Consider the following 18,258-nt stretch of genomic DNA (forward strand, 5'->3'; position numbering starts at 1 on the left):
ATATATACTATATTTGAGTATATATGAATATGCAAGAGGACATGTGTTATCACAACAAAAGGTTGTCTTAAAACTTTATCTTACTGAAAGGGTCTTTTGCAACAACAGGATCCGAGAGGATGGCATCGCCAGCTCCAAATCGGTTTTCAGCACGTACACGGAACTGGTATTCATGACCCATAATTAGCCTTTCCACAAAAAATTCAGTGGTATCACGGCTGATTTTAGCAGAAACCTGGGCCCAATTAGCCCGACTTGACTCACGCTTATCCACAATATAGTTTGTAATTGGTGAACCACCATCTGCAAGTGGAGCTGTCCAGCTCAATTTTACATGATCAGAAAATACCTCTTTTAAATTGATAGAGGCAGGTGGACCAGGTATATCTGCATAAAGGAAATTAAATGTGTCACATGAAATGGTGGCAATGTATTATCTAATATTTCGTTAAATATTTTATAATGAAATCAATGTACTCATTCACTGAAAATATTTCATATACATTTGTAAGATGGCAAGGTGCTATAGTGTATTAATATATAATACAGACCCAAAACTGTGAGCTGGATGTCTGCTGTCTTAGAACCACTTGCGTTCTCAGCAAGAATGCTGTACACCCCTGTATGGAGTTTTGTAACTGCAGTGAGGTTTAGAGAAAATAGGTGTCTCTTTTGTGACATCTTCATGTCTTTATCCATGCTCAACACTTTTCCATCCTTGCTCCATGTAACCTTTGGCATCGGTTTGCCAAAAACTTCAGCTTCAAGGCAGATATCTGACCCAGCTTTCTTTGGCACCATCTTCTTCATCTGTATTGACAGTTCTATTCTGGGAGGAACTGTGAACAATAAAATGTATAAAGAATGAAACAATTTAACACTGTACTCAAAGCTGAAAAGTAAACTGTCCATAAACAAAACCCACCATTTTCTGCAGACACCAGAATAGGGTCACTGACTTCAGATGGCCTGCTAATGTTAATGGCTGTTTTTGCAATAACCCTAAATTGATACTGGGCGCCCTCATCCAATCCAGAAACAGTGTACTCTTCACGAGGTACATTCTGACTGCTTGTGTTGCATCGCACCCAGTTGTCTCCAGGAATCTTCAAGGCTTCAACATAGTATCCAATGATCTTGCTTCCACCATCATTCTTTGGTTTGGACCAAACAAGTGTAACTCTGTTTTTGGTCACATCAAGTACCTCTGGTTTACCTGGAGCATCTGTAACGGCATAGATGAATGTATTTTCAGAATAATGTAACACAAGTGAATTTAAATTAACAAATATTTTACATTGACCTACCCACTGGTGTTCTTGTTGTGACAAAATCTGTCTTTGCACTTGGTTTGCCCTGTCCTGCACGGTTAATAGCAGATACTCTGAAAGTGTATTCCAGACCTTCAATTAGACCAGCACAAGGATATTCAGTTGTTCGCACAACTGAATCATTAGCCTTAACCCATAAGAGACTATTCCTCTCTTTTCGCTCAATGTAATATCCAGTAATTGGACTGCCACCATCCGACTCCGGCTTATCCCAAGCCACAAACATGCAGTCCTTATTTATTTTTGTAATGCGACAGTTCAAGGGTTCACCAGGAACATCTGGAAAAAATACAGTATGTATCATGTCAAAAAACAACATTTATTTTACTCACAATTATATAATTACTAACAACGATCTTGCTTTCAACTTACCAAATGGGAATTTAGCTATCATCCTCTCAGATGTAATGGGGTCAGAAATTCCATAACGATTCTCTGCACGAACACGGAATATATACTCCGTTCCAGGAATAAGTTTCCCAAGTCTGCAACAGGTCTTGCCACAGCTGGAAACGGCAGTAACCCAGTCACCTCTGCTCACATTACATTTCTCAACCACATAGTTAGTGATATTGCTACCACCATCTTGAAGTGGCTTGTTCCAAGACAATGTGCAGGCATCAGAGTCAATGTCACTTATTTCAAACGGGGGCTCAGGTGGTCCAGGAATATCTGCAAAAAGTATTACAGTGTTAGTTTTAGTTCACTTTTAGAATGCTGTAAAGCAATGCATAAAAAAAATCATATATATATATATATATATATATATATATATATATATATATATATATGTGTGTGTGTGTGTGTGTGTGTGTGTGTGTGTGTGTGTGTGTTTATGTATGTATATGTATATAGATGTATGTATATATGTATGTGGAATCCATATAGCTGCAGAAATATGAAAAAGTACCCTAGGCACACTCTACTCTGTCCATCAGTGAAAAGCAATTGTATACCTACAGTACTGTGCAAAAGTCTTGAGCACCTTGTTTTTAGTAAAGATTTTGTTACAGATGTTTATTTTAAGACTTCTGCATTATTTAGCCAGTACTTTTTGTATATCCAAACATTACTTTTCCAACGAAAAAAAATAATTTTACAGAATATTGTTTGTAATGAAGGCTGCTCGTTTTCAGTCAAAGTCTCCATAAGAACTATGGCAGATTCTCAGTTCTAAGATTCTAAGATGTTCAGTAAAACTTGCCAGCCAAGTTCCCTATAAAACTGCACAAATTGCACCTGAGACTACTGTTTTGTTGTTATTGTTGTTGTCTTACAAAGTAAAATGTTGTCTGACCAAGTAATGAGTTTGTTTAGGTTATTACATTTTACTGCTCTTTATTGTATTTTTTATGTAGAAATGTTTAATTTCATTATTTTTGAAGGCATCTTTGCTTTCACAGCAATTTTTGTATGTGCACTGACTTTAGCATAGTACTGTATATGTTAAATGAACATAAAAAATGGCCAGTGAGTTTAGGTACAATGGATGTGTACCTAATAAACTGGCAGCTGAGTGTATGTGATTTATCTCCTTAAAAATACTAACCTTTAATGACAATTTTCATAACTTGTTCCACCTTTCCTGAGCTGTTCTCGGCAACAAGGCTATATTGACCACTATCTATTCTTGAGACATCTTTGATGATAAGGACACACATGTTCTGGGATTTGTGTACTGCAAGGCGGCTTGAGGGGACCACATTGTCATCTCCTTGCTTCCATTGACACACAGGTGCTGGCTTCCCAGATACAAGAGCTTCAACTCTCACTTTTGCTCCTGCTTTTGCAGTGACAAGCTCTGACATGATCACCTTGGGTTCCACTATAAAACAAACATTGAATATTTTCAAATGAATTATATCTTTAAGAGCCAAATTATTTTACATAAAATTTGAATACAGTAACTTACACATCTGTTCTTTAATCTCATATGCTTCTTTGGTTTCAGTGGGAAGACTAGCTCCCATGGCATTTCTTGCAGCTACTCTGAAGCGATATTTCCTTCCCTCCTTCAGCCCAACAACAGAGATACATAAATCTTTCACAACGGTATATGGTGTCCATTCTTTCTTTTCCTCATGGACTTCTTCCTCCTTCACCACTGGTGGTGGTGGTGGTAGGGGTACAGGTTCAGCACCGGGCTCCACCTCACTTTCACCCACCACTGGTTTCTTGGTTGTTTTGGGCTCAGGAAGCATAAGGTAGTCAATTATGTAGCCATCAATCTTAGCTCCACCATCCCTCATTGGTTTCACCCAGCCCACCTTAGCACTGTTCTTAGTAATCTCCAAAACATCAACCTTCTGTGGTGGGTCAGGTTTACCTAAGGCCAACAAATAATTACAAAAAGATTCTAGACATCCTAACAACTTTTCAAGTTACACGATACTTACTGATAGGATCCGAAGCCAGATATGATCTCTGTGTGGCTTTTGGAACACCTGGACCATATGCATTCACTGCAGTAACGCTGAAGCAATATTCTGTTCCTGGTGCAAGGTTGCTGACTTTAAATGTTGTTTTGTCAACATCAGTTTTAACTGTTGCCCAAGTCTTGCGATCTATTTCACGCTTCTGAACAATATAATGAGTTACTTCACTGCCGCCATCATTTTCAGGTGGGGACCATGAGAGGTTGCAAGATACCGTTGTAATGTCTGTGGCCTCCAGACCAACAACTGGTCCAGGTGTGTCTGTCAAAACATTTGAATAAAACGGTGAAATCTCAGTGTAAATAAAACTGTTGCTTACATTATAGAAGAAAATATTTGGTCTACTTACCTAGTACTTTTACATTGATAAATACAGCTTTTTCCCCTGCTGGGCTTGTTACAGTCAGTGAATATTTGCCTGAATCATCACGGGTGGTATCAGGGATGACAAGGAATGTCATTGTGTCAATGAGATCCACATGACCCTTCTTGACAACATTATCAATTCCCATTCTTCTCCATTGCACCTTGGGAGGTGGTCGTCCCCTGACAGTTGCAACTATTCTTATTGGGCAGCCAGCCCTAACAGTAAGACCTTTCTTTAGCTCAGCATCTAAAACAACTTCAGGGGCCTCTGTTTGAGAGAAAACCACACACACACACAATAAACACAAAGTTGAAAACCATGGCACTGGAGAACTCCTGATGGTTTGTAGAACTTGTTCAGGCAAACTCACCAAAAATTTCTCGTGGAGAAACAGCTCCCTCAAGATTAGTTGGTTGGCTCAAACCTATCTGGTTTTGTGCAGAAACACGGAATTCGTACTCAAGCTTCTCATCCAGACTTGTTACTGTGAACTCTGTTCCAATCAGCTGTGCAGCAATGTTGCACCTCTTCCATCCTTCATCCCCCTTCTTTCCTGTACCCTTGACTCTGAGCTCAACTACATATCCAATGAGTGGAGCACCACCATCATGTGTAGGCTTTGTCCATCCAAGAGTGATTGATGTCTTGGAACTATCAGTCACCTTTAAGTTTCCAACAGGACCAGGAGGTCCTGCATACAAAAAAACAGTTATTAAATCAAGAAAAAAATAACAAAACATTTACAATAAGTAGACAAGTTTATATTTAGGTAAATCTTAAGTTTAACTAAACATACCAACAGGATCCCTTGCAGTGAATGTTCTAGATGGCTTGCTTGCATCACCAACTCCAATCTCATTCTCAGCTTTTACACGGAATTGGTATTCATGATTAGGCAACAATCCTGTTACAGTCAAATGTGTACTGGTAATAGGAGATTTACTAACTGGTGCCCATCTAATGCCATGTTCTTCTTTCTTTTCAAGAATATAACCAGTGATGGGTTTTCCACCATCATTATCAGGGGAGCACCATGCAACTGTCATTTCATCTTTTGCAACTTTGGTCACCTCAGGCGCATCTGGAGCACCAGGTCTACTGAACTGGGTCCTTGCAATAATAGACTCCGTTTGTACAGCAGGTCCAGTCCCCATCTTGTTCTCTGCCCTTACTCTGAAGATGTACTCGTTTCCTTCAATTAGACGAGTTACATTAGCAGATTTTTTAATAACAGCTGAAGAATGAATTGACCAGACACCTCTCTTTGTCTCACATTTCTCAATGATGTAGTTATAAATTTCACATCCACCGTCATCCTCGGGCTCTTCCCATTCCAACTTGCATCTATCCACTGAAATGCCTGACACCTTGAGATCTCTAATGGGCCCAGGCCTGTCAAGAACATTCACTTTAGCCACAGCAGTACAGGTTCCAGCGGCATTTGTTGCAGTGACAGTATATTGTCCAGCATCTGCTCTTTTTGCATTTGTAAGCAGGAATTTAGAGAAGTTAACACCAGACTCAACCTGTAGTCGAGGACTTCGATTGATATCTACAGAGTCACCTTCTTTAGCCCATTTGACATCTGGTTGTGGTTTGCCTTTAACCTCTGCCTCAATTGGAATGGAATCCCCAGCTTTAACTACCAGAACACCTTCCAGCTTGACATGTAGCTCAGGAACTACAAGTTCCTCCTTTACAAGAACTTCAGCTGTAGTCACCCAGTTGCTCTCTCCTCCTTCATTTTTTGTTTGTACTCTAAACTGATATATTTGGTTTTCTATGCATCTGTCAGCCATGAAATATGTCTCTTTAATAGCACCTTTGTGGAGTCTTTCCCATTCTTCAGCTTCTTTTGGTTTCTTTTCCACATGATAAGCAAGATTGCGGCTACCACCATCATATTCTGGCTTCTTCCATTTAAGGAAGACAAAGGTTTTTCCAATTTCAGAGATATGGAAATTCTCTGGATCACCAGGTTTCTCAACTGGGTCAACAGCAAGGACTGCTGTTTTTGTTTCTGTTGGCGGTCCTGCACCAATTTTGTTCTCTGCGCTAACGCGGAAGAAATATTCACAGTTCTCAACAAGTGGAGCCTTCACAAGACGTTTGGTGCAATCGGATGAAACAATTGTCCATCCCCTTTGACTAGGTTGACGACACTCAATTATGTAATTTGTAATTTCAGTGCCACCGTTGTCCTCTGGATTTTCCCAAGACACCATGCAGGATTCCTTGGTCACATATGCAACCTTCAAGTTCTGGCAAGCTCCAGGAATGTCAAGCACATTAACAATGATTGTAGCATTTGCTTGACCACTGCTATTTTTAGCTTGAATTGCATATTTTCCATAATCTCCTCGTAAAGCATCCTGAATGACTAGTTCAGCAAGTGGAAAGTTGTTAATCATCTCTGTACGCTTGTCTCTGCCTAAGGCTCTAGCATCCTTAGTCCATGTGATTTCAGGATCGGGTCTGCCTTTAACTCTGGTGACAAGGCTGATGATCTGTCCTGCCCGAACTGTTACAAGGTCACGGCAAGCAACATCAACAGTAATTTCTGGAGGAACAAGGATGTCTTTGGCAAGTACTGTCTCTGTCAACTCTCGTGGCTCTCCATCCCCAACTTTGTTAGATGCTCTAATACGGATTCTGTACTCTGTGCCTTCAATAAGTCCAGGGACTCTGAAAGCGCATTGCTTGATAAGGTCCTTATTGATCCTGTCCCACTGTGCAGAGCCAGATTTCTGGCATTCAACAACATAGCCTAAAATAGGGCTACCACCATCTCTGTTAGGCTTGGTCCACACCAAATCCGCATATGACTTGCTCCAGTCCTTCAATCTTATGTTACTTGGAGGTCCAGGAGGAGCAATTGGGCGTGTGGCTTTTATTTGGTCTGAAGGATAGGAAGGCTCACTTACACCAGCAACATTTTCAGCAAAAATTCTGAATTCATAGATGTTGCCCTCAGAAAGACCTGAGACTCTGTAGCGAAGATCCAAGACTGGTGTTTTATTTACACGAATCCATTTACCAGTCATCTCCCTGCGTTCTACAATGTAGCCACTAACTGGACTTCCACCATTGGTTTCTGGTTCAGTCCATGACAATGTCACAGCATTTTCTGTGATATCAGAACATGTTGGTGGCCCTGGAGGGCCTGGTGGATCAAACATATGCTTGGCAATAGTGGGAGGACTTTCAAGAGCAGCACCAATGCCAATCTTGTTCTCAGCACGAATGCGTACGATATATTCACGACCCTTCTCTAAACGTGGCACCTTAGCTTTGGTGCTGTTACTTCCAGAACTCACAACAGACCATGGCTCCCAAGACTTCTTGACATCCTTCTTTTCAACAATGTAGTTCATCAATGGTGTGCCGCCATCATCCTTAGGTGGACGCCACTGGATAACCATGTGATCAGGAGTAACCGTAAGGATGTTGACAGGTCCAAGCGGAGGACCAGGAAGATCAAGTACTGTTACATGGAGAGCAACTGATTTGCTTCCTGCAGGATTTGAAACAGTAAGTATATATTCTCCACTGTCTATCCTTGCACAATCAGCAATGGTTAGAACTGTTGAAGTTCCTTCAATATCAATCTTGAATTTGCCCTCCGTTTTCAGCTCATTGCCATCACTTAGCCATTTGGGTGTTGGAATTGGTATTCCCTTCATTACTGCAGGGAGTACAATTGTGCTTCCAGCCTTTACAGTAAGACCCTCAATGAGCTTCACATCAACTTCAATAGATGGTGCCACTGTAAAAAAAAAAATAATAATAATAAAAAAAAAAAATAGTAGTAATAATAATAATAAAAAATAAATAAACAAGTATATATTTATATATTAATATCTTATTATATACTTATAAATTAATATCTTACAGACCATATTAATGTATTTATTTATTTATTTATTTACATATATAGTGTTGGACAGAGACCATAGCAGTGGAGACTTGAGGTTCTTAGTGGTAAATACTAGATACCATAATATTTGATATTTGATATAGCTATAGAGGCTTTTTTGCAAATGTGTGTTAAATATGTCTCCTTAAATATATGAAAAATAAAACATCTCTACTTCTGACCATGTTGATGAACAACGAAAGGCTATGGCTCTTATACAGTACTGTGTATATATGGTATTACATATAATACCTATTATACATAAGTAATACAAGATCTTATCAGATCATAATCACAAAGTATCACATAAGTCTTACAAGTTTTCTCCTGGCAAGTAATTGGTACAGTGGTGTCTGGTCGACTAATGCCAATTGCATTTTGAGATTTTACACGGAATCTGTAGGTTTTTCCTTCTTCAAGTCCAGTAACATGGCAGTTGGCATTGCTGACAGTTTTGAAGGTGACCCAATCAGTGGCCCCTTCTACTTGATGCTCAACAATAAATCCAGTAATTTCACTTCCACCAGTGCGATCAGGCCACTCCCATTCAAGCCATACTTCAGTTTTTTCTGCATCTACATGGTGCAAATTCTTAGGAGGGCCAGGAGGATCTGGAGACAATAAAATATATTAAGTTTTGTGTTAATTATATTACTTTATGCCTAACTAATTTGCTAAATTCAATGTATGGTGTTGTTTTACATGATTAGGTTTGCTACCTTGGCTGAACTAAAATGGAACAGAATTGAATAAATTCAGTTCTGACTGAAAGGGAACTGAATCCAAACCTTGAGACATTCATAGTAATAACACCCTCATCATAATTTCACCAATGTGAATCAAGATATTCTCATATGTTCTAAATTAATACTTACAGAGAGGATCAACTGCTTTGATAGGCTTGTTGGTTTCAACATATGCACTTCTTCCAAACTGATTTTCAGCTGCCACACGGAATAAATACTGAACACCTTCCATTAGGTATAAAGCCATGAGGCTAAGCTTCTTGGACGAGGCACAGACAGGTACCCACTTCTGAGCAGCGACATCTTTTTTCTCCACAACATAGTGAGAGATCACAGCACCACCATCATCCTCTGGCTTTTGCCAGGTTAGATACGCTGACTCACTTGTAACATCTGAGATAGTAAGCTTTCTTGGCGGTCCAGGTTTATCTATGTTGCACAAAAGGTAAAAAGAAAATTAATTAACAGGAAAACAAACATGTACGTATGCATGTATGTATGTAGGTATGTGTGTATTTATGTATGATTGAACTATGCATACCAAGTACAAGCACTGTGCATGTTGCTGTCTTTGAGCCTGCAGCATTTTGAATGGTTATAGTATAGTTTCCACAGTCAGCACGGGTACATTTCTTTATATGCAGTTTACTTCCACGTGCTGTGACTTCAATAACACAATGAGCAGGAACGTCGTCACCATTTTTCTTCCAAGACACAGTGGGAATTGGCATACCCTTAATCACAGCACTTAGTGTTATATCTGTTCCAATCATAGCAAGATGGTCCCGTGACATATTTGCATCCAGCAGTAACTCTGGCTCCTCTGCAGATAAAAGAGAACAAAATGTGAATAATTAATATTATTTTGAGACTACTAAGTTTTAGGAATAGCTCAATAAAACAAAACAATTACCAAGTCTGTCATGCACTTTAACTGGTTCCTTTACATAAGCAGGCTCAGATTTTCCAGCTGCATTCACAGCCATAATCCTGAAACGGAATTCTTCACCCTCTGGTAGGTTCTTCACAACAAACTTGATATCAGGGCATGACTCTGGTGTCTCATTAGCCTGCATCCATTCAATTGCGCCAGGCTTCTGATATTCAATAAGGTATCCAAAGATTTTGCCTTTGCCATCATGGCGAGGAACACGCCATGACAGACTCACAGAATCCTTTGTTTTGTCAGTGACCTCAGGTAGAACAGGTGGGCTAGGCAGAACTGCAAAAGTAAATGTGATAATTTAAAGGGAAAATTTTACACAAATGATTTGTGTGCTACAAAACTAACAGAAATCTTTTATACGATACAAAAATAAGTCAGGGAGTATCCCCACTCTATGGAAACCATACTGAATAGTGTATACCACTGCATATTCAAACAGTGTCCCATTTAGCTGCATAGCAATGAATAGAAGTAGTATATTTGATTTTACACATTACCAAATAAAGGCAATGTTTGTTTATTTGTTTCACTTTTAAGGACATTGATGTTTAAGTGTTTTAAAAATAAGTCATGTAGACAATCCAGACAAATGATCAAAATAAATGTTATTTTCAAATTAGCAAAACATACATGCTTCCCACCAACTTAACTAGAGCTTTTTAAGCTGCACTGATCTTTTGTTAATAGTAGATAAAAAAAAAATTCTGAAAGATCTAACTAATTTTAAAAGTTAGCTAATGGTGGTTAGCAATTGCATTGCTATTAAATTAGCTGTTTATGTTTATTTATTTATTTTTTTACAAAGTGTTGTTTAAAGGATAAGAATCACATACCAATAGGATCCTTGGCTAGGATAGGCTTAGAAGGAGGGCTAGGATCTCCAGTACCAATTTCATTCTCTGCTGTGACACGGAATTCATATTCACAGCCTTCAGTGAGATCTTGGACCCTGTACTGGGTAGCAGGGTAGAGCGGATCTCTAGTTGCCCTGGCCCATCTCTTAGCAGAAGGCTCCTTCTTTTCTAAGTAGTAGTTAGTAATGGGTTTGCCACCATCACGAGGGCGGTTCCAAAGAACCAGGGCTGAGTCATGGTACACTTCTTTAACTGTAGGCTCGTCAGGTGCCTCAGGTACTCCTAAAAATTTAACCATTAAAATGCTCATTAAAATGGTGAACAATACAATGTCTAAAATATACTTCCACAAACAAACAGATTTCATACTGAAAAGATCCTTGGCCTTCATTTCTTCAGACTCCAGTGGCTCACTGATGCCATACATATTCTCAGCACTGATTCTCAAGATATATACACGGCCTTCCACAAGCTTGGGCACTTTGCAGGTGGTTTTTGTGGTGGCAGATGTTACTGTGGTCCACATGTCCCTGTTAATATCTCTCTTCTCAATTACATAGTTGGAAATTTCGCATCCACCATCATCAAGAGGAGGCTTCCAAGAAATTACCATATGATCTCTATGAACTTCGTCAAATATAACTGGACCTTCAGGTGGCAATGGACGGTCTGAAATGTGTATCCACATAAGAGATCATTAATAATATAGTTTACAATAAAAAAAGAGGATATAAACACACAGTGGTACTTGAAAGTTTGTGATCCCTTTGTATTTTCTATATTTCTGCCTAAATAAAACATTTTTCCAATAGCCTTCTGGCTTGTTCATGTAATCTTTAGCAAATGCAGACAGGCAGCAATGGTCTTTTTGAAGAGCAGTGACTTTCTCCTTGCAACCCTGCCATGCACACCATTGTTGTTCAGTGTTCTCCTGCTGGTGAACTCATGACCATTAACATTAGCCAATGTGAGAGAGGCTTTAGTTACCAAGTTACCCTGGGTTCCTTCGTGACCTTGTGGACTATTACATGTCTTGCTCTTGGAGTGATCTTTGTTGGTCGACCACTCCTGGGAAGGGTAACAGTAGTCTTGAATTTTCTCCATTTGTACACAATCTGTCTGACTGTGGATTGGTGGAGTCCAAACTCATTAGAGATTGTCTTATAACCTTTGCCTGCCTCATGGGCATCAACAAGTCTTTTTCTGAGTTTCTCAGGATACACTTCCAAAAACATGTGGTTTGAAGATCAGACTTTGATAGATCCCTGTTCTGTAAATAAATCAGGGTGTTCACTCACACCTGATTTTCATCCCTTTGATTTAACAGCTGATTCTAATTTCACTTTCAAATTAACTGCTAATTCAAAAGGTTCACATATTTTTGCCACTCACAAATATGTAATCTTGGATAATTTTCCTCAATAAATAAATGACCAAGTATAATATTCTTGTTATTTGTCTAATTGCATTCTTGTGTGAAAATCTGATGTTTTAGGTCATATTTATGCAGAAATATGGAAGATTTCAAGCACCTGTGTGTGTGTGTGTGTATATATATATTTATATATTTATATATATATATATAAATTTTATAAATTTTTCAGGAAAAGAAGCCGTACCAACTATAGTGACATTGCAAATGCCTTTGCGGGCCCCAGTACAGTTTTCAACTGTAACACAATATCTGCCGCTGTGTTCACGCTGAGCCTTGATAATGCCAAGGCACATGGTGGTTGGTGTTTTCATGAACTGAACATGTTGATCTGCCTTCAGCTCCTCATCATCTCTTGACCATGTAACAGAAGGGGATGGCTTGCCTGAGTACCGCCCTTGCAGAGCAAAACTTTCTCCGACACGAGCAATAACTTTGTCACGGAAGTCTATTTCAATTGTTGGGGGTTCTGAAATAAATTAAAAGTAATAAATCAGCTCCACACAAAGGAAAATGTCTGTGATGACATACACATGTAATTGTTATTTTAGTAAGAACCAGTTTCTCGTACCAAGCTCATCTCTGCATGTGATTGCTTTGGTGCAGAAGGACGGCTTGCCCTGACCAATCTCGTTGACTGCACTCACACGGAATTCATAGCTGTCACCCTCCCGGAGACAATCAAAGGTGAATCTCCTGTCCATCAACTTCTCTTTAGTCAATCTCATAAACTTGTCCTTGCCAATCATGCGTGCCTCTAGAATGTAGGAAGTCACCTCACAACCGCCATCATTTTTTGGTGGCTTCCATGTTACACTAATATAATCTTTAGTGACAGCAGTGACCTCAACTTCCTCTGGACGGTCTGGTGCACCTAATTAAAAAAAAAAACAGATATCATATTTGGTTAATCATTTTAGTTGTCTTCAATATTTCAGATATTTCAGTATTACTTATGTGCTCTGAATAATATGCTACTATAATATGAAAAATTAGAACAACTTACTTAAACGCTCCCTGATGATAATTTCACATGCAGTTTCACGGAATGGACCAACTCCAACTGCATTTTCAGCTGCAACTCTGAAGAAGTATCCTTTTCCTAAAACGAGATTATTAACCACAGCATTTTGCCTAGCGGCATTATATGAGCATGCTGTCCAAGCTTTACGTTCAGCTTCACGTTTCTCTATTATGTAGTTAGATATAGGAGAACCGCCGTCATCCTCTGGGAAGAACCATGTCAATTTGCATGAGTCAGTACTAAGATTATCTGCTGTAAAAGGTATACCAACTGGACCAGGAACATCTAGGGAAGGAAATGAAAGGAAATATGTAACAATGTGTTTTCATTTATTTACAGATGTCTAAATACTCTTGTTTACCAAGATAGATGTCTAAATACTCCTCCTTACCAAGAACATCAACAATGACAGTCCTCTTCACCTCTCCTCCAGCATTTTTTGCTGTTAAGCTATAAACACCTTTTTGACTTCTAGTGCAATTCTTAATTACTAATGAAGTGCTGATTGATGTGGTCTCAACAACTGCCTCTGGTGGGACAACTCCACCATCTCTGTTCCATGTGATGTTAGGTGCAGGCTGGCCTGACACATATGCTATGATACGAATCACACCACCTGCATGAATAACAATCCTCTCTTTCATTGACACATCCATTTCAAGTCCTGGGGCAACTGGAATATGAAAACAAATATGTTACAAATTTAAAGAAAAACTAAAGTGTATCCAACTTTTACAAAGAACAGGTACAATACCATTTTTTTTTTTTTAATGAAAGGATATTTTTGCTAAGACTTACTTAATTTTTCCTTCATTTCAAGAACTTCAGCAACTTCTCCTGGTTCACTTAACCCAGCAGCATTGAATGCCAAAACCCTAAACTTGTAAAACCCATTCTCTTTCAGCCCAGTGATTACAAATTTGGTTCCTCTGACTTCTTTTTCTTTGGCCTAAATAATACAATTAATTATAATGAGTAATATTAACAGTGATAATTAAAAACAAAATGCAGCATATTGGGACAGTAGCCTATCTCATGTAGTCAAGAAAGTATTTGAGTTTACAACATACCTTAACCCATGCCTCTGTGCCTTCCTCTTTGTATTCAATATAGTAACCCATGATCTTTGAGCCTCCATCTTTTAGAGGTGGAATCCATTCCAAGTCAACTGTTGTCTTTGTCCAATCAGTAACTTTGGGGGTTGGAGGTGAAGGAGGAGCTATTCAAAAACAGAAATAATATAAGACTCTGATAATCACAAATAAAGAATCACTGTTATAATATCCTTGTATAGCAGTGGTGGCTTAATGGTTAGAGCTCTGGCTTACTGATCAGAAGGCTTTGAGTTCAAATTCTGGTACACCAAGCTATCACTGACTTTGTTTACATGGACAACAATAATCTAATTATTAACCTTATTCTGAATAAGACAATATTGTGATTAAGGCATTTACATGAGTTGCTTTTAGAATATTCCATTCATTTTTCCATTTTATATGTTATAGAACATAGATCGATTAACGGCACACGTCATTACGTCCCCATGCAACACCGTCCGACGTTCCCTCCAGAATTTGACATATCATACAGTTTGTATACAGTTTTGGGTGTTTCAGTTTCAATTTTACAAAAGCTTCAAGTGCAGTTAATTATTTGTCATGCTATACATGCAAAAGCCATGGGCTGCGTCCGAAACCATGCACTTACCTACTATATATTAGCTGAAATACACATATCTCACCTACCATATAGTAGGTAAGTACGCGGTGTGGGACGCTGCCGTGCTCTCTTGTTTGTCAACAAACGGTTGAGCACTGCTGTGTGTGTACGTGTCCTGTCGCAAATTGTGGCTAAAACTCGCACATGACGTTAATAATGTGATTAAGGTGTGTACATGTCTGTAACGCACATCAATAATGCGACTAAAAGAGGAATACTCCACACGTCTTAATTTGATTTGTGTTTATTTCGCATACTGACTGTTGCCCCTCAAGCAATGTCCTTATCTTTCACCTGCTCAGCTCAGTTGTAAGGTGTTTTTGATAAAAGCATCTGCCCAATAGATAAATGTACAGTACATGTAAATGTAGCTGCTCACCAATTGGATCTCTGGCAAATGTCGGGTCAGACGGTAAACTTGGGGGTCCACATCCAGCTGCATTGATTGCAGTCACACGGAACAGGTACTGAGAGCCTTCAATGAGTCCTGTGACTTTGTAAGAAACACCAAAAGGCATTGGCCTGATTGGATCACGGGTGACTCTGTTCCAGCGTTTTGATGTAGTCTCTTTTCGCTCAAGCCAGTACCCAGTAATTGGACTACCACCATCTGTATCTGGCTCTTCCCAGTTTATAGTCATTGTATCCATTGTAATGCTTGATAGGGTTGGTTTCTCACACTGGCCAGGAATAGCTATAAAAAAGGATGCAATATACTGTCATAATAGGGTAAAATTGAGCTAATGAATTTCTAATGATGTTTCTGTTTGATCATGACTACTTACTGAAAATATCTCTAGCAATCTCTGGTTCACTGTCAAGAGGTTCACCAACTCCATATTTATTCTGTGCCCTGATGCGGAACACATACTCATGGCCGGGCATTAGACCCTCAATTGTGAACATGCGCTCTTTGGGCGCACCTGGGACAGGAATCCATGTTTTTCTATTGGCAACACGTCTCTCTATGGTGTAGTTAGTGATTTTGGAGCCACCATCATCTATAGGAGGTAGCCATGACAGAGTAATATTTTGAGCATGAATCTCCTCAAACTTGATTGGTGCAGAAGGAGGTCCCGGAAGTCCTGACAGTGAAAATGTGGTGTTCAATTACAGAAATGTCAAAGTATTCATTTAAAGTCCCAAACTTTTGTAGTTATACCAATAGTAAATAATTTGCTATTTGGAAGACCTACCTAGAACATTAAGTCTCATCTCTTTGGAGACCTTGCCTAAGCTGTTGCTGGCAGTGAGTGTATAGAGACCAGTGTCTAAGCGCTTGCCCTGCTGAATCTGCAGAGTGCAGCTATCATCAGTCACAAGCTTATTGATATGTTCATCATATTCAATATCAACTTTGGCATCACTTTTGTGGGGTGGGGCCTTCTGCCAGGTAAGGGTGGGGAATGGACATCCCTTGATCTTAGCGACAATGTTAATATCTGTAGCCTGCTCAACTTCCATGAACTCTTCAAGCTCAATAGAAGGTGCCCCTAGAGAAAAGAAAGCATTTGTTAAATGTTAAATAACATGTTTTCTGTGGATTTAAAGTCATACTAAGCAATACGAAGTCATTTTAAAAAATAATTAGAAATGCTAATGTAAAAAACAACAAGCATATGCAATCAAACAAGGTTAATTTGCATAATTCCGAGGTTTACCTACTATAAATACGTTCATTACAAACAATAGTAGCCTTTCTGGTCAAGCTTTGATACAAGATCAATAAACCTTAGTTTATTTTACACACTTGTCTGGTCCTTAACGATGACAGGTCCCGCAGTAGAAGATGGTCTACTTGCACCAGCCTCATTTACAGCCTTGACACGGAATTCATACTCAGCACCGTCATGGAGGTCCTCCACTTTGAAGGTTGTAGTATCAATGTCACGTCTATTGCACTGTCTCCAGGACTCTCGCTGCTCTCCACTAGAATCCCACCAAAGTCTTTCAACAATGTAGTGAGTTACAGGGGATCCACCATCATTTCTGGGTGGCTTCCACGTCAAAGTCACTGTCCCCTTGGATACATCAACAATTTTGACTCTTGTGGGTGCATCAGGAGGATCTGCGAATATTTAAAAAGTAATAATAATAAATTTACTGAGCAGTCTCTACATACTTCAGGGCAAATTTGCTTTTGATGAGGGCCACTGAAATGTTATACTCACGGATGGGATCCTTTGCTCTTGTCCTTTGGAAGGTTTCCAGAGCAGGTCCTATACCAAAGCGATTCTCAGCCCGAATACGGAACAAGTAGTCTTGTCCCTCAACAAGGTCTGGGACTACCAAGGACTGACTAGCACAGGCTGGGTTGACCTTTGTCCAGGCTTTTCCTTCAACTGTCTTCTTCTCAATGTAGTAGCTCTTGATTTTCTCACCACCATCATTATCTGGAGGCTTCCATGTAAGTCTGCATGTACTTCTTGTGATGTCAGTGATTTTGAGATCTTTTGGAGGCCCAGGCAAATCTAAAAAAAAAAAAAAAAAAAAAAAAACATTTTGTTTAATAAATATTTTTTTGTTTGCATGGTCAAAGTTTTGGTTACCAAATATTATCTGTCTTACCAAGTACTGTTACACGGACTTTAACCACTTTAGTACCAGCTTGATTAGAAGCAGTAATTATGTACTGTCCAGAGTGATTGATCTTACACTCAGGGATAGTTACTTCTGTTGTGGTATCAGTCAATGAGATCTGTTGAATAATTTTAATACAATAGTATTAATTTCATGGGAACTCTATTAGGGTTTTTGATTTGGAAGCATTATGAATGAGCAATGTCTTACCTTTGAATCCACTGGAAGAGTGTGCTGTTCATTCTTCTTCTCTGTTGGGGCAGTTCCATCGAATTCCCATTTGACTGTTGGAACAGGTCTGCCTGATATGGTGGCAGGGATTTTAATTGTTGTTCCAGCATGACAAGAAAGCAGGTCATGAGCTGAGACGCCTATCGTAATAATGGGTTTCTCTGTAAAATTTCAGAATAACAAATTTGTTAATAATCTAATAATGCCAAAAACAAAAAGGTCAGTTTTCCAGACTGATTAGGCTAAGCAAATGTATGGACAAACGACAAACATTTAACAACATTTTTGTCATGGAATGTAAAGTACAGATAAATCTTACCCAGGATATCTTGTACCACGATGTCAGAAGTCCTGGGACTTGGCTCTGACTCACCAGCAGCATTAACGGCAACAATCCTGAATCGACATTTCTTGTTCTCTTTTAGATCTGGCACAGTGTAAGACGTACTGAGAATGAGCTTATCAGGTTGGTTCACTCTTCTCCACTCTTCTGAGCCTTCATCTTGAACCTCAACAATATAACCTTTAATGGGGCTTCCACCATCCTTATCTGGTGGAGCCCAGGCTAGAGATACACTGCTTGATGTCTTGTCTTTCAGTTGCGGGGCAGGTGGCTGGCTTGGTGGATCTGTAAAATAAAGGTACAATTTGTTTTAAAGCAGCCAACACACAACTTT

General features: G+C 39.2%; 1 protein-coding gene across 2 annotated transcripts in view; it reads right to left on the reverse strand.

The window, feature by feature from the left end:
* The window catches only part of ttn.1 (titin, tandem duplicate 1), a 148,558-nt gene that overhangs the window by 47,884 nt on the left and 82,416 nt on the right, over positions 1 to 18,258 (reverse strand). For both annotated transcript variants that reach the window (XM_053680801.1, XM_053680800.1), the window contains 31 exons: positions 17,901 to 18,209; positions 17,561 to 17,742; positions 17,339 to 17,468; positions 16,942 to 17,241; positions 16,521 to 16,838; positions 15,967 to 16,263; positions 15,556 to 15,855; positions 15,150 to 15,464; positions 14,122 to 14,270; positions 13,850 to 14,000; positions 13,443 to 13,724; positions 13,034 to 13,336; positions 12,599 to 12,901; positions 12,215 to 12,496; positions 10,965 to 11,264; positions 10,575 to 10,877; positions 9,709 to 10,017; positions 9,337 to 9,618; positions 8,925 to 9,224; positions 8,367 to 8,660; positions 4,930 to 7,899; positions 4,504 to 4,824; positions 4,116 to 4,400; positions 3,728 to 4,027; positions 3,244 to 3,657; positions 2,881 to 3,156; positions 1,704 to 2,003; positions 1,308 to 1,610; positions 926 to 1,225; positions 552 to 839; positions 85 to 387 (listed from right to left, as the gene is read on the reverse strand). In XM_053680801.1, the coding sequence (XP_053536776.1) occupies positions 85 to 387; positions 552 to 839; positions 926 to 1,225; positions 1,308 to 1,610; positions 1,704 to 2,003; positions 2,881 to 3,156; positions 3,244 to 3,657; positions 3,728 to 4,027; positions 4,116 to 4,400; positions 4,504 to 4,824; positions 4,930 to 7,899; positions 8,367 to 8,660; positions 8,925 to 9,224; positions 9,337 to 9,618; positions 9,709 to 10,017; positions 10,575 to 10,877; positions 10,965 to 11,264; positions 12,215 to 12,496; positions 12,599 to 12,901; positions 13,034 to 13,336; positions 13,443 to 13,724; positions 13,850 to 14,000; positions 14,122 to 14,270; positions 15,150 to 15,464; positions 15,556 to 15,855; positions 15,967 to 16,263; positions 16,521 to 16,838; positions 16,942 to 17,241; positions 17,339 to 17,468; positions 17,561 to 17,742; positions 17,901 to 18,209 (11,469 nt within the window). The remainder of the gene's footprint in view (positions 1 to 84; positions 388 to 551; positions 840 to 925; positions 1,226 to 1,307; positions 1,611 to 1,703; positions 2,004 to 2,880; positions 3,157 to 3,243; positions 3,658 to 3,727; positions 4,028 to 4,115; positions 4,401 to 4,503; positions 4,825 to 4,929; positions 7,900 to 8,366; positions 8,661 to 8,924; positions 9,225 to 9,336; positions 9,619 to 9,708; positions 10,018 to 10,574; positions 10,878 to 10,964; positions 11,265 to 12,214; positions 12,497 to 12,598; positions 12,902 to 13,033; positions 13,337 to 13,442; positions 13,725 to 13,849; positions 14,001 to 14,121; positions 14,271 to 15,149; positions 15,465 to 15,555; positions 15,856 to 15,966; positions 16,264 to 16,520; positions 16,839 to 16,941; positions 17,242 to 17,338; positions 17,469 to 17,560; positions 17,743 to 17,900; positions 18,210 to 18,258) is intronic.

The sequence above is a fragment of the Ictalurus punctatus genome, chromosome 6, assembly GCF_001660625.3.
Source record: "Ictalurus punctatus breed USDA103 chromosome 6, Coco_2.0, whole genome shotgun sequence".
NCBI lineage: Eukaryota > Metazoa > Chordata > Actinopteri > Siluriformes > Ictaluridae > Ictalurus > Ictalurus punctatus.